We start from the raw sequence: 13,894 nt of genomic DNA, 5'->3' as shown, positions 1-13,894 counted from the left end.
TTAGGCCAACCCACAACCAAGGGCCATACATGTGTGATGAGAAGCATGTAAGTGACAGGCAAAGTGTCTATGCAAACCCTAAATGTGCTTGAGATCCCTGTCCGATAGGTGTATGGGTGGCCAACCCACAACCAAGGGCCAATGCATGTGTGATGAGAAGCTTGTAAATCTAAGCATGAGGAATAGCATTTGGAAGGTGAACATAACTCTAACAGCCAAAGGATGCTCTTAGTGCTATTTGCAATGTGGCAACATAGGCCATCCAAAAGTGATATTTTCTCATATGGCCCGTCCAAATTATAAGAACCCTTTAATAAAAGAGACCCAACCACATAATCCAAGTAACAACTAGTGCATAGTATGCACCATGAACGATGTTAAGGACTCTTAACGTGTTTACACACTGCTATAAGCAAAAAAGTGGGTGCCCAAAATATGGCATCTACTTTCAAGAGCTCAGGCGGGGGGATGTCCAATGCCATCTTTGTGAAAGCACTATTCGAGGAAAGTGTGTGTCCGCTTACAATCGAGCTGCGTAGAAATTCACTAACTCCGATTAAAAGCAATAGGAAAAGGAAAATTTGTGCTCAAAATTTGAGAAAAATAGTGTAGGAAAATGAATTTCCCGAACACTCGGAAGGCTAGCTGTCTTTGGCCGGCGCCACTCGATGAGACAGACGGGTCGAGAAATCGAACCGGGAAAGTTGACATTGCCTTGTGTATAATTTGGAAGAAGCGGAAAACCGGGTGGTGCCCCGCAGAAGTACGTTTCCTTCATCACCATCGTCGTCTCTGCGTCTCCTTCTCGATTCGCCACAACCCTCATATACAGCGGTCGCAATCGTCCTCCCTGTACAGTTTCGCGTTCCTTTCTTAGCGTCTTTGGTTGCAAACCCTAATTAGCAGTGGAGCTGCTCTTGCTTTTGGCCCTCTTATGTACAGTTCCTTTTCTACATGTACAGAAAGAGGTACAGCAGAGCGCATATTTGTAACCGGATTCGATCGTCAATACGTGTTTACTGTGATTCCAGAAAAATACTTTTCTAAAGCATCCTTGTCAAAATTCCACCCACATCAGCAGAGAGCGCAAAAGCAGTTGTTGATTGCACTAACGTACTGGCCTGAAGCCAGAATCAGAATCAGAAGCTTGAAAAGTGGGGCGATCAATGGGCATCCAGGCTTTTTAGCTACTTGACCAGAGACTTTTTGACAGCATTGACAGAGAAACTGCTTGGGTATGCGCAGTGTTGTGATTAATTTGGCTAGAAAACCACTTTGGGGTGTCTCTGAGGTATATAAGGACTGGGACACGGGTGGCGGATAATGAATGATGCCAATCTGCAAGCCTGTTCACCAAGAGCAGGCCGCAGTAATGGCTTTATTCCAGGTTCATTCCGAGCCATGTTTCGCAGCGCCAGCAGTTTAGCCTCTAGTGTGCGTTCAGTAAGTTCTTCAGTTGCATCAACGATCAACTCTGTGGAAGAAGATCGTCAACGGGAACAGGTAGCTGTCACCTTTTGGAAGTCTCAAAAGTTTCAAGCTGTGTAACTACATTCTGAAAGTATATATATTGCCCTCTACATTCTTAATAATTCAGGAAGGTCGGTTGGATGCCATAAAAGAGTATGACGTTCATAGCTAGAAGTTGCATGCAACTCAAGCTTGCACAATGTTCAATAGCAGAAGCCAGTGTACTGAATTTCTTTAAGCCAAATTTCTACAAATCATAGCAAACTGCATTGCACAGTTGGATATGCCTACAAGAAGCTAGAATAGTGTCATTGTGTCTCTGGAAGTAAGATTGTCTGTTCGAGACTGCAGGTTTTAACTTTTGAGAAAGTCTTCGTGGTTCTGGCCTGCCTTATCTCTAAGTGGCAAGGCATTCCCATGTTTATGATAGATTATCTAACACCGCTGAACCCTGTGGCTACCAGGTGGCAGCAGACAGCACCCTCATCCATCATCCCACTCTCGATTCTTCATGTGGTCTTTTTAATAATGCTGCTCATCCGAGTGATCTAAGTGCTTTCTGTCAAGCACTTAACTGGTGAAAGTGATTTTCTACCAATGGTTCAATACGTGTGTTTCAACTTCGAAAGTGCTTTTTTTATTAGCTGTGCATACCGAAGGCCGGCATCAAAACTATGTAGGGGCTTCCTATGCTTACAAATTTTCAGGCTTGGATCCATTGTGGCATGAGGGCCTGCATAAACAGTTTGTGAAGCACATGGGCAACTTGTAAAAGACTGTTATAGAACTCATGAAGGCATAACTGTGGGGCAGGTAACTTCAATAATTTTGGCCGCTAGTTATTTTGTGAAATATCATTCCTCTCTCTCTCTCTCTCTCTCTCTCTCTCTCTCTCTCTCTCTCTGAGAGCATAGAGGAGCTGTATACTGTGTACAAGAGACCTTTAGGGAACGCTCAAAGAAGCTGATCTCCCAGAGGAAGTACAAACTGGAGGAGTGCGGTGTGTGGACATCAAGGTGGCATACAGAATGAGTGCAATATGAACCACCATGGAGGTGCATACTGCTATGCAATGTGTGCCCAATTCATGATAAGAAATACCGAGGAATGTTCTCATATTGTGAGAAAGGAGTGTCTTTGCCGCTCCACTGCCCTGAAGGAGCTTGCTGATGTATCCCACTAGCTGCGAAGAGTCTGCAACAACTTTCACCAGATAGGAATGAAGGTAATAGATGTAGGGGAAGGCTGTGAGCCCAGTATATGAGCACAACAAGCATTCCACATAATGCATAACGTAGTAGCGAAGACTTGTATCTTGTGAATGGAGATCAAACTTGTGCACAATGGATATGAAAAGATCTCCCTCTGTAGTCTAAAGCCGTCCGTAAGCATGAAGACCAGGTTTGTAGAAGAGCCCTCAAATGTTACCCTGAAAATCGTAATAGCCAGGCAACCACCCTTCACGTGAAAAACCCAACTTTGATAAGCAAACAACACACTGCTCGCCAAACCGGCTGGGCATGTGGCACATCCAAATTTTTTTGGCATAGTGACTGCTCCTGCTGTGTATCTTAACGGTGACATGTTGGGCCGAGCAAGTGCAGTTTAAGTGCCAATAGGTAGCCCCGCATGGGTAATCATCCGCATGAAAGAAGTACCAAGGTATCTGTATGCTGACCTTGAGGTTCTAAATGCAAGATCAAAACTGCAATTGAAAAGCATGGGAGAGTTGTTGTCGTGACCATGCCTCAACCAGGGAGATTGGTGCTGATTGAAGCATATCGAGAGATCCTCATCTGTATTGCATGACAAATCACATCATTGAAGACATACATTGGAAACATGAAGATGTTGATTGCGAGTATCAAAATTTCTTAGCGGCCTATGACAACAAAGGAAGACACCATCCAGATCAGCCTACTAGTTTTGGAGTCTTTGCATTGTTTGAAGAACCATCTCTCCCGTGTGTTTGGAGAATTCCATCATTCCAAAAGAGGCATTGCATCGTCATTGATTTGTACCCATCTTTGACTACCCATCTTTGAGAGCACATCGGGTCCACACCATCTGCATCTTCTTAGAAATTAGTAGCCATCAATCTGGAGCCAAAGGGTTCCAATCCGATGCAACTACCGCGGGAGTTCGCAAGCATTGTGAGTCTACATTCGTAGCCACATCCGTTGCATAGGATTCATCTAGAGCTAGTTGAAGCCCCAAGAGGAGCCTCTTATCTTTTAGGAGTTATTTGGCGGTTTCATGAGACATCATACAGAGGGCTTGCCGTGGTTCGCGTGCATTCCAAAGGACATATCCATCTTCATCTCCCATTTGGAGTTGCTCTTGCCAATTGTCACGTGCACATGTAACCCTATGTGTACGTGGACAAGCTACTTTATGACATGGGTTGGGTTCAGTCCAGTCAGTCTAGAACAGGAAGTGATCTGGCACCTTTGTGAGTCTGTTCGCAGATCGTGCATGTCCAGACACTTAGAGTAGATGCATATCCTCTGGTTGCACACAGCATGATCATCAGATTACAGTCAGAACCCATCAGGAGCATTTTTACAATGCGTAGACCTATTTTCCCTATTTTTGACATTTTTCACTTATTATTTTTAAGTGACTTTTGTAGGGAACTAGGTAGGGCAATTTTGACAAGGATGTATATAAGAAACCTAGTGCTAGCACTTATGAGCAGAAGAGGCAGTAGGAACCCGGTGTTCATTAGGCAACTTTTGTCACGTGACACATCCAACCCTATGTGTCCATGGACAAGCTACAACACGACAAGGGTTCAGTCAGTCTAGCTTAGGAAGTGTTCTGGCACTTTTGTGAGTCTGTTCGTAGACCGTGCATGCCCAGGCACTTAGAGTAGATGCATATCCTCTAGTTGCACACATTATGATCATCAGCATTACCATCAGAATCCAACAGAATCCATTAGGAGCATTTTCCAGTGCGTTAAACCTATTCTTCCTATTTTTGACATTTTTCACTTATTTTGCGGTTGCACGTAACCCAAGTCCTCTTGGGCGTGTCGATTCCTAATCGTGTTTTGAAGAGTGATATCAAACCCAAGAAAGAAGGGCTTGTACAGCCTCCCCTTGTGCCTCTTTTCACTTATTGAGAGTGGACCGTGCACTTAGCGGCTGACCAATCTACATGAGGTGGGAAAAAGCAACCTTGGTGTGAGCGCAAGGCCGCCAAGGGACATGCCCGCGAAAAAGAGCAGAACTTGGGTGAAGAGAAGATCCTTCTCTAACATAGATTGCAAGCGAAAGAAGAACCTCAAGAACCTCAAGACCCTCAAGAACTCAAGACCCCCAAGAACCCCAGAACCCAAGACCCACAAGAACCCAAATTCCTCGAGAACTTAAGAACCAAGATCACAGTGTATGGTCATCACCCGAAGCGAAATGGATACTTCGCATGGAGGTGGTGAGCATGGGAGTGGCGAAGAAGAGTTTTCCCCACCAGGAGGTTTTCCCGACCCTCCCCCTTCCCCATCTACACCACGGATTGTACCAAATCCTATGGAGGCTTTGGTCAAGACAATGTTGGACATGATGGCACAACAAGAAGCGAATCGTTTGGCAGCCGAGGAAAGACAGGCAGAGCGTGCGGCACAGAGTGAACGACGCCTGCAAGAGTTGGTCCGACATGTTCTCACCTCGAAGTCCGAGCCAGCCAAAGATGTTGGTAGTTCCTCAAGTGGCGCAAGCCGAGATTCTGACTCCAACAACCCATTACAGAGAAGTTGACTTTCAGTAAGTATGATGGTAAGATGGATGCTACGGTTATTCATTCTGGTTGCATCAATTTAATGCTTATTTTGTGACAACTAAGAAGATAGGAAATAGCAAGGTTTTGACGGTAGCTATGTACCTTGCCGGTGATGCCATCAATTGGTACCACGCATGGCAAGAGGCACAATTAGCCGCGCACCTAGAGGAAGCCGACGAGTTCACGCCTCTTTCCTTCAGTTGGACTGATTTCCAAGACAAGCTCAAGGCGCGGTTTATGCCACCTCAGTACCTTGCACGATTGAAGGACGATTGGCGCGCTCTCAAGCAAAATGGTATGCCAGTTATGTCTTTCTCTAATTGTGTTTTGCAGCTCGGCACTCAATTACGCAAATCGGATGTGGAGCGCAAGGAGACATTCCCATATGGATTGGACGAGTATATCAGTATGATGTCGAGGTGCTCGATCCAATCGATCTCAACAAGGCGGTAGCGATTACTCTCGCACAGGAGATGAAGCACAACAAGGGAAAGCCTAAGGAGAACAAAACTTCTCAAGGAACCTCTCAGACTTCTTAGAACCCGCAGAATGGTAAGAACGGTAAAAATGGTAACTCTTCTAGCCCATCTTCCTCTAATTTTTCGGAAAAGAACTCTAACAATGAATCTAAGGGTAAAGCTAAAGCACATGCAAAACCTAAGCTAACCTCGGATGAAAAAGCTGCACAAGGAATTATAGGAGGATACATCACGGCTGAAGAACAAGTGATTTAAGCTAAGGAAGGTAGATGTTATCAATGTCAAGTCAAGGGTCACATTAAGAAGGCTTGTCCTAAGACAGCCCCACCTAAAGAACCAAAGGCACCCACAGCAACCACAAGCACTTTAATGAACCAAGCTGATTCTTCTCATGTCTCTGAAACACACATTGATGAGTCTCTCATGAAGTGTTATGGTCATGTAAAGGGTCAACGTTTTATCATATTGTTTGATCCAGGCAGGATGCATGATGTGATTAGTGCCTCTCTTGTTGAGAGAGCCCGCCTAGAGGTTAGTTAGAAATCTCCTCTCGAGGTTTCTGGCTTCGCTCCTGGTATGGACTCTCTCATCACGAAAGAGTGCCTTGATGTGTTGTTTACAATTCAACAAGCTGCTTTCCGTAGGAAATTTCTCGTGTCTCCTCTTTCAGGATGTGATATGCTTTTGGGCATTAGATGGTTTTGTGAGCATAACCCTCTCATTGATTGGGAGGCTAACACTCTCACCTTAAATGCAAAGATTGACTTACCCCTCATCATTCGTGTTGAGGAGGGTTTGCATTCTTTGCCTCTCATCTCTCATGTGCAGGTAAAGCGCGAATTACGACGAGGAGCACAAGCGGCATTCATCTATGCTGCTCCAGTTTCCCAGAGCATTCAGGCTCCAGCTAAGTATTCAGACTTGTTTACCAAGTTTAAACATCTCTTTTTGCAGGATGATCTTCCATCCCGTCTCCCACCCGAGTAGGCGGAGGACCATCGCATTGAGCTTATGGAGGGGGCACAGCCTGTCAGTAAGATTCCCTATTGTTTGAACAAGACGTAGGAGGAAGAGTTAGAGCGACAACTCACGGGTTGGTGGCTAGAGGATTCATACGTCCTAGTGTAAGTCCTTTTGCTGCTCCTATTTTGTTTGTTGGCAAGAAGGATGGTTCGTCTCGTTTGTGTGTTGATTACAGGGCTTTGAACAAGATGACCGTAACGAACAAGTTTTCGATGCCTCGCATTGAGTATATCCTTGATAGGCTCAATGGGGCAAAGGTTTTCAGCAAGGTCGATCTTAAGAGTGGATACCATCAGGTACGGGTATTCAAAGGCGACATCTTCAAGACCGCTTTTCGCACCGAGCGAGGGCAATGGGAGTATATTATTTTGCCTTTTGGATTGACAGGTGCCGTGGGTACATTTAATTGTCTCATGGTAGGCCGTTTCGGCGATATGGTTGGTGTATGTGTGTTTATCTTTCTTGATGATAGTCTCATTTTTTCTGCATCGTGGGAACAACATGAAAGGGATGTCAAAAGGGTACTAACCTGTTTAGATGAGTGTCAGTTGTACATTGCAGCTAGAAGTCTCAATTTTTTCTTACAGAAGTCACTTATTTGGGTTATATTATTTTTGCAGAAGGCGTCAAGCTAGATCCCGCGAAGGTGGAACATGTTCGTAATTGGGATTTGCCCAAAACTGCATATGATGTGCATTCTTTTCTTGGGTTATGTCAAGCATATAGTTCGCACATAGAGAATTTTGCACGTATTGCCGCACCTATGACTGATGTTTTGAAAGGGGTAAAGACTCGCTGTTAGCGCGTAGACTTGCCTGAAGCAGCCATTGAGGCTTTTGTAGCTCTCAAGGTTGGGGTGACAGAAGCACCGTGTCTTATCCTTGCCTCTTGGGATGATCCCTTTGAGGTATGGAACGGATGCGAGCAATGTTGCCATAGGCGCTGTGCTTCAGCAGCATGGTCGTCCGATAGCTTTTCTTAGCCGAAAGCGCAGAAAAGAATTATTCAGTTTATGATAAAGAACTTTTGTCTGTCATTCACTCTCTTAAGCATTGGAAGCATTTTCTTTATGGTAGAGAGTTTACAGTTCGCACAGATCATCAAGCCCTCAAGTGGCTCAAGTCTATGCCTAGTGCACATTGGAGTGATCGCCAAGCACGGTGGTCACAATTTTTTAAGCAATTTGGAGGTTTGATCGAGTATGTGCCTGGAAAAGCTAACCCTGTTGCAGATGCGTTGAGTCGCCAAGGACAGATTTTGGCTCTTGAGTCAAGGTCCACATTGTCTCTTCAGGGTGTGTCTTTCCAGATGGGCCATCTAGCGAAGGCCTATCCACGGAGGAGGCCTCGACCTACACCACAGCCTCAGTCCCAGCCTGCAAGGGCTGGCCTGCAGACACAGACATAGACACAGCGTATACATGCAGAGCCATCCTCTGAGCCTGGGGCTCCAGCGGAGGAGGAATGGCAGCAGGTCCGTGGTCGACGACAACAGGGGCCACAGCGACAGCCTGGCACTCAGAGTGGTCCTCAGGCGCCTACTCAGCAGCAGTGGGTCCCCACGGGGAATTGCTTTGGTCCTCTTGAGCAGGATGAGGTTCCTGCTTGAGCTCCCATCCCAGCTTCACCCTCGACAGCCCCTCCCTCCCCAGAGTTCCTCCCCTCCTCATCATCCTCCCTCCGCCTCCTGCTCTCGCCGCCTCTTCCCCCCGCCCCTCTACCTCTGCCGCTCCTCTCCGCTCCTCTTCTCCACCGCTCCCCCCTGCTCCTCCTTCCCCCCCTCCCGCTTCAGTTCCACAGTCGACCCAAGGGGCAGGGCCTTCTCCGGTTGCTAGGAGATCTCTTGGCTGCCAAGCCCGTCTAGCTGCTGCGGCAGCATCTGTTCTCTCTTGCTCCCCATGAGGATCGTCTCATGGAATGTGCAGGGACTAGGTGGGCCCCAGTTTCAGCGTCAGCGGAGCCGACTGCGTCAGGAGCTTCAGCGCTGCCTTGTGGGAGGAGAGATTGATCTCCTTATGCTTCAGGAGCACCATCTGTGTGAGCCGCATTAGACGTTGTGGTCAGCTCTTGCGTGGACGATATGATACTTTTTGGTCAGCTGCTTTTGGACCTGGAGGCATCCAGGGTGGGATATGTATGACTATTGCGGACTCTTTGCAGCAGGCCATTGTGGGCAGAGGGATTATTGTGCCAGGCAGGGCTCAATGGATTACTATGCAGGTTCAGGGTTGCCTAGTGGGCTTCCTGAACATCTATGCGCCCAATGTGGCGAGTGCTCGAGCAGAGTTTTGGTCTCAGATAGTTGAGTCTCTGCCGCAGGCAGAACACTGTTGCATAGGAGGGGACTTCAACATGCTGGAGGACCCTTCTGATAGGATTGGTGGTAGCCATGCTACTGTGCATGGAGTTGAGCTGGTAGATTGGGAGAGGTTTTGTATGACTCTGAGGGTCTCAGATGTTTGGCAGCACTCTGGTTTTGTGAGGCCCCCAGACAGCCTTGCCTTCTCTCGTTCGGACCGTAGAGTGGGAGAAGTGAATCTATCGCGGATAGATCGCTTCTACACTAGTGACCATTTCAGTGACTTGGGAGGGACAGTGGGCATTCTGGCAGGGACTTCCTTCTCGGACCATGCACCATGATCCTCACAGTGGTAGACAGACAGAGGATTGGAAGCACGATGCTTCGCATCCCAGAGAGGGTCTTGTTGGACTCAGCACTCAGAGAGCGGGTAGAGGCTCTCTGGACAGAGAGCTTGGATAGGCAGGATTCTCCTGCTGACAGAGTGGCCTCAGGCCTAGCTCAGATTAGCCGTTTCTTTCTCCAGGAGTCTCAGGCTCGCTGGGCTGCAGCGAGAGAGGAGGAGCAGCGTCTCAGACGGGGCATTGCTTCGTTACAGAGGATGCAAGAGCAGCATCCTGACAGTCCTTGGTTGGAGGAGCAGCTACAGCAGGCTCGACAGGAGCTTGTTAGCACAGAGGACAGGCGACATGAGTTTGCTTTCCACCGACAGGCATCTCAGTGGACCCAGGTGGGCGACAGAGTGACTGGTGCTTTCTTTGAGGCAGTGGGACCTCGGCATGTGGGACCTCGGCATTCGCATGCCAAGGTCAGTCAGTTCAGGAGGCCCGACGGGTCAGTTGCTTCTGAGCCCGAGGATATGCGTGCAGTTGCTACTGACTTTTACCGTGAGTTACTGTCTGCAGAGTCCCAATCAGAGCGTCGGGATGCATGCAGGGAGCAGGTTTGGACACAGATGCCTTGTCTTGTGACTGAGGAGATGCGTCAGAGGCTTGAGCTGCCACTTCAGCTTGATGCACACTCTCTTAGGGCCCTCCCCCGTGGTAGCTGTCCAGGTGAGGATGGGCTGACTCCAAGTTTTTTCTTGGAGTACTGGGACCTGCTTAGCCCAGATCTCTGTAGTGCTTTTCAGTACATTTTGCACACAGGAGTGATACCTGACAGCATGAGTGAGGGCCTGATCTACCTCATTCCCAAGGAGGGTGGCTCCTTGGATGAGATTCGACAGTGGTGCCCTATCACCATCCTCAACTCAGCCTACAAAATTCTTGCCAAGGCTCTGAGTTTGAGGATTCAACCACTTCTAGAGAGCCTTATACATGGGACTCGGACAGGTTTTGTCAAGGAATGCAGTATCCTTGACAACATCTTTACTTTATGAGAGGCTTCTGTCCTAGCATGGCTCCGTGGTGAGGACCTAGTGATTCTTCTTCTCGATTTTGAGAAGGCATACGACAAACTTGACTGGGACTTTCTAGAGGGCACTCTACGCAGGATGGGCTTCTCAGATGCTTGGATCAGAGGGGTGTCAGCTTTGTACAGACAGGCTCACAGTCAGGTACTTTTGGTAGAGGTGATCGCTTCATGCTCATACGTTCGGTTAGACAGGGCTGTCCTCTTGCCCCCTTCCTCTTTCTGTTCTATGCGGAGGCGATGAGCAGGTTTTTGGTGTCGCAGCAGGTTGGTTTGTGGGGCTTAGCACTCCCTATTCGGGGAGATGAGCTACTGGGCGTTGAGTTTGCCGACGACTCAACCTTGTACTTAGATGGCCAGGAGGCCAACCTTCACAGGTGTGAGCAGGCTCTGGAGACCTTCTGTTGTGTATCGGGCGCATTGATCAATTGGAGAAAGACAGTGGCTTTCTCGGTTGGTAGTGCTCCTGGGCCCGATTGGATGCTAGGAGAGGGTTTTAGGTGGATTCCCCCAGGGACTGCAGTTCGGTACTTGGGCTGTCAGGTTGGTTTGGACTTGTCTCCTGGTAGCAGATTGCTCCCCTTCTCCTGTCTATCAGGAGGAAGTTGTTACATTGGAGCTCAACACGACTTTTTTTGGCTGGCAGAGTAGTAGTGGCCAACCAGGTGTTGTCGGCGACTATGTGGTACATCACTTCTTGCTGGATCTTCTCGAGTTCTTGTATCAGCCAGGTAGAGGGGCTGATTAGGAACTTCCTTTGGTCAGGAAGTGACACTCAGATAGCCCGAGCCAAAGTGGCTTGGCAGGTTATCACTCTTCCTTGTTCACAGGGAGGGCTTGGGATCATTGACCGAGCACAGCAGAGCAGAGTCCTTCTTGGGAAGTTCATCGTCTGAGGACTTCTTATAGGTGAGGAGCCCTGGAAGGAATTCTTGCTACAACGGCTTCGTGCTAGGGTGCCTCAGGCAAAAGGCCCCTGGCAACCTTCGACCAAATGGATCTTCACAGAGATGCGCAGAGTTGGTTTGAGCAGGAGACTGGAGGACCGCTTCGCTGTGAGTTTGCTTCGATCTTGGGAGCTCTTGCGGCGAGGCCTGGAGCAGAGACAGCCTACTTGCACGGAGGAGCGCCTACGGCAGCCCCTTGTCTGGACCCCATGGTTAGCACTCAGAGAGGCCACTTGGTTGGTAGTCGGCCTCATGTTTCCTGGGGTCCCATGGCAACCTTCAACCAGATGGATCTTCACAGAGATGCGCAGAGTTGGTTTGAGCAGGAGACTGGAGGACCTCTTCGCTGTGAGTTTGCTTCGATCTTGGGAGCTCTTGCGGCGAGGCCTGGAGCAGAGACAGCCTACTTGCACGGAGGAGCGCCTACGGCAGCCCCTTGTCTGGACCCCATGGTTAGCACTCAGAGAGGCCACTTGGTTGGTAGTCGGCCTCATGTTTCCTGGGGTCCCATGGCAACCTTCGACCAGATGGATCTTCACAGAGATGCGCAGAGTTGGTTTGAGCAGGAGACTGGAGGACCGCTTCGCTGTGAGTTTGCTTCGATCTTGGGAGCTCTTGCGGCGAGGCCTGGAGCAGAGACAACCTACTTGCACGGAGGAGCGCCTACGGCAGCCCCTTGTCTGGACCCCATGGTTAGCACTCAGAGAGGCCACTTGGTTGGTAGTCGGCCTCATGTTTCCTGGGGTCCCATGGCAGCGGGTTCAGCGCGCTCTTTAGGTGACTGGTTAGAGTTCACAGGCTTGTTAGAGGAGGTGCAGGGTTTCCAGCTACAGGGCATGAGAGGGGTGCAGAGCATGTGCTAGGACATCTCAGAGGCAGCTCCAGCTGAGTGGCTCACGCCTCTCGAGCCAGTAGCACCCAGGTTGATGGGAGCCTTCACACGACTGGAGGTTCTCATCTCAGTCAGGGCGTGCTCAGAGACTGTTCCATCCCTTTTCTTCGAGCTTCAGGGTGGGGGACGCTTACAACGAGTTGCAGTAGAGGCCCCACAGGTGGCAGAGTGCTGTTTTTAGAGGATCCGAGTAGTGGGCATCTGTGGGAGGACTTGTGTCATAGATCCTGACCCAGCAGCTCTTGAGACTGGACACTGGAGGCTGTGGGCTTGGGAGTGCTGTCCACTGGCACGAGTACAGTGGGATCCTGGTGAGTGGCTCTGGAGGGACCCTTTCTCTTCTGCAGACCACCTAGGTGTCCCGTTCTTTCAGTACACCGTTCGACTGGGACGTCATATACTAGCAGCACAGAGAGAGGCCCCCCCGCTGCAGCACCTCATTGGCAGGAGGAGGGTCTCACAGCTGAGTTCCTGGCAGCCTTCTGGGAGAGGTTGTGGGACTCTAGACAGCCGAGGCGAGTCACCTTGTTTCAATGGCTGGCCGCACACAGAGCTACAACAGTTGGGAGTTGGCTAATGCATAGTGGTCTCTCGGCCGCAAGTACAGCTTGTGACCATCTTGTGGAGAGTCAGCATCACTGTCTTTGGGATTGTCCCTTGGCCCAGCAGGTGTGGCTTCGAGTTCTTCGGCTGATGCCTGCTCTCTCCACGACTCAACAATACACTTGGGGAGCAGCGGCTTGGTCCACCCTCACGGGCCCGGCACTTCAGTTTGAGCTATCTTCCACCAGCAGGATGATAGTGATGCAGGAGGGGCGACCTACACTCCAGGCTTACTCCATAGGAGTGGTGCAGTGAGAGAGAGGAGTGTTGGGAGCTCATCAGTGGCCTGACACTCTGGTTCATCTGGCGGGCTCGTTGCTTCCGCATCTTTGAGGCTCGCCCTGTGCCACCAGCAAAGAGTGCTCGCGATTTTTGGCTAGAGCTGATCCATACTTTCAAAGGACAGCTTGAGGGACTACAGGGCAGCTCCGACCGCATGCGGGAGCGTAGAGAGGCTTTCCTTCGACTCTGGCGTCCTGGGCCTTTTTACACCATGGTCCAGGGTGTACTCCGATGGCACTACCGACCACCTGTGTGGCTTTCCCTCCCCCCATTTCTTGATTTAGCCCCATTGTACATATGCTTGTTTTTTCATTGGGAGAGTCTCCCATCATGGTTGTTGTAGCCCTCTCTTGAAGAGGTGGTTGTAGCCCTACGGGCAGTTTCAGTAACTAATAGAAGGATCTTTTTCTCGGAAAAAATAAATAAATCCGTATGAGGCAGCTTTTGGCCGTCCGTTCCAGTCACTTTTGACTCGCTCGGTCAGTCAAATGCCTGATGCCAATGTTGAAAGTCGACTAGTCATTGGATGAGATTTCTGAGAGTGTGAAGCTTCGGCTAAGCAAGGTTCAGGAATCTTTTTCACGGTAGGCTAATAAGCATCGTCAGGATGTTTCGATCAAGGAAGGGGATTGGGTGTAATTAAGAATCATGAAGCAACGTCTTAAGCAAGTTGGAAAGAAGTGTCCCAAGTTGTCTTTTCGAAT

At 49.2% G+C, this 13,894-nt stretch overlaps 1 protein-coding gene across 2 annotated transcripts in view; it reads left to right on the top strand.

Annotated features, from left to right (window-relative positions):
- The first annotated feature begins 685 nt into the window (after window positions 1–685).
- LOC147440103 (autophagy-related protein 18h-like) overlaps window positions 686–13,894 on the top strand; it is a 63,354-nt gene continuing 50,145 nt past the window's right edge. Inside the window, exon 1 of one of the 2 annotated variants that reach the window (XM_086483864.1) lies at window positions 686–1,503. In XM_086483864.1, coding sequence (XP_086339990.1) covers window positions 1,324–1,503 — 180 coding nt within the window. In that variant the 5' untranslated portion in view covers window positions 686–1,323. The remainder of the gene's footprint in view (window positions 1,504–13,894) is intronic. The other variant, XM_086483865.1, reaches the window with a different exon arrangement.

This window comes from Adiantum capillus-veneris, chromosome 16, assembly GCF_014529385.1.
Source record: "Adiantum capillus-veneris isolate H3 chromosome 16, ASM1452938v2, whole genome shotgun sequence".
Classification (NCBI taxonomy): domain Eukaryota; kingdom Viridiplantae; phylum Streptophyta; class Polypodiopsida; order Polypodiales; family Pteridaceae; genus Adiantum; species Adiantum capillus-veneris.
Note: the sequence above shows the minus strand (reverse complement) of the source record. Positions and strands in the feature narration are given on the sequence as shown.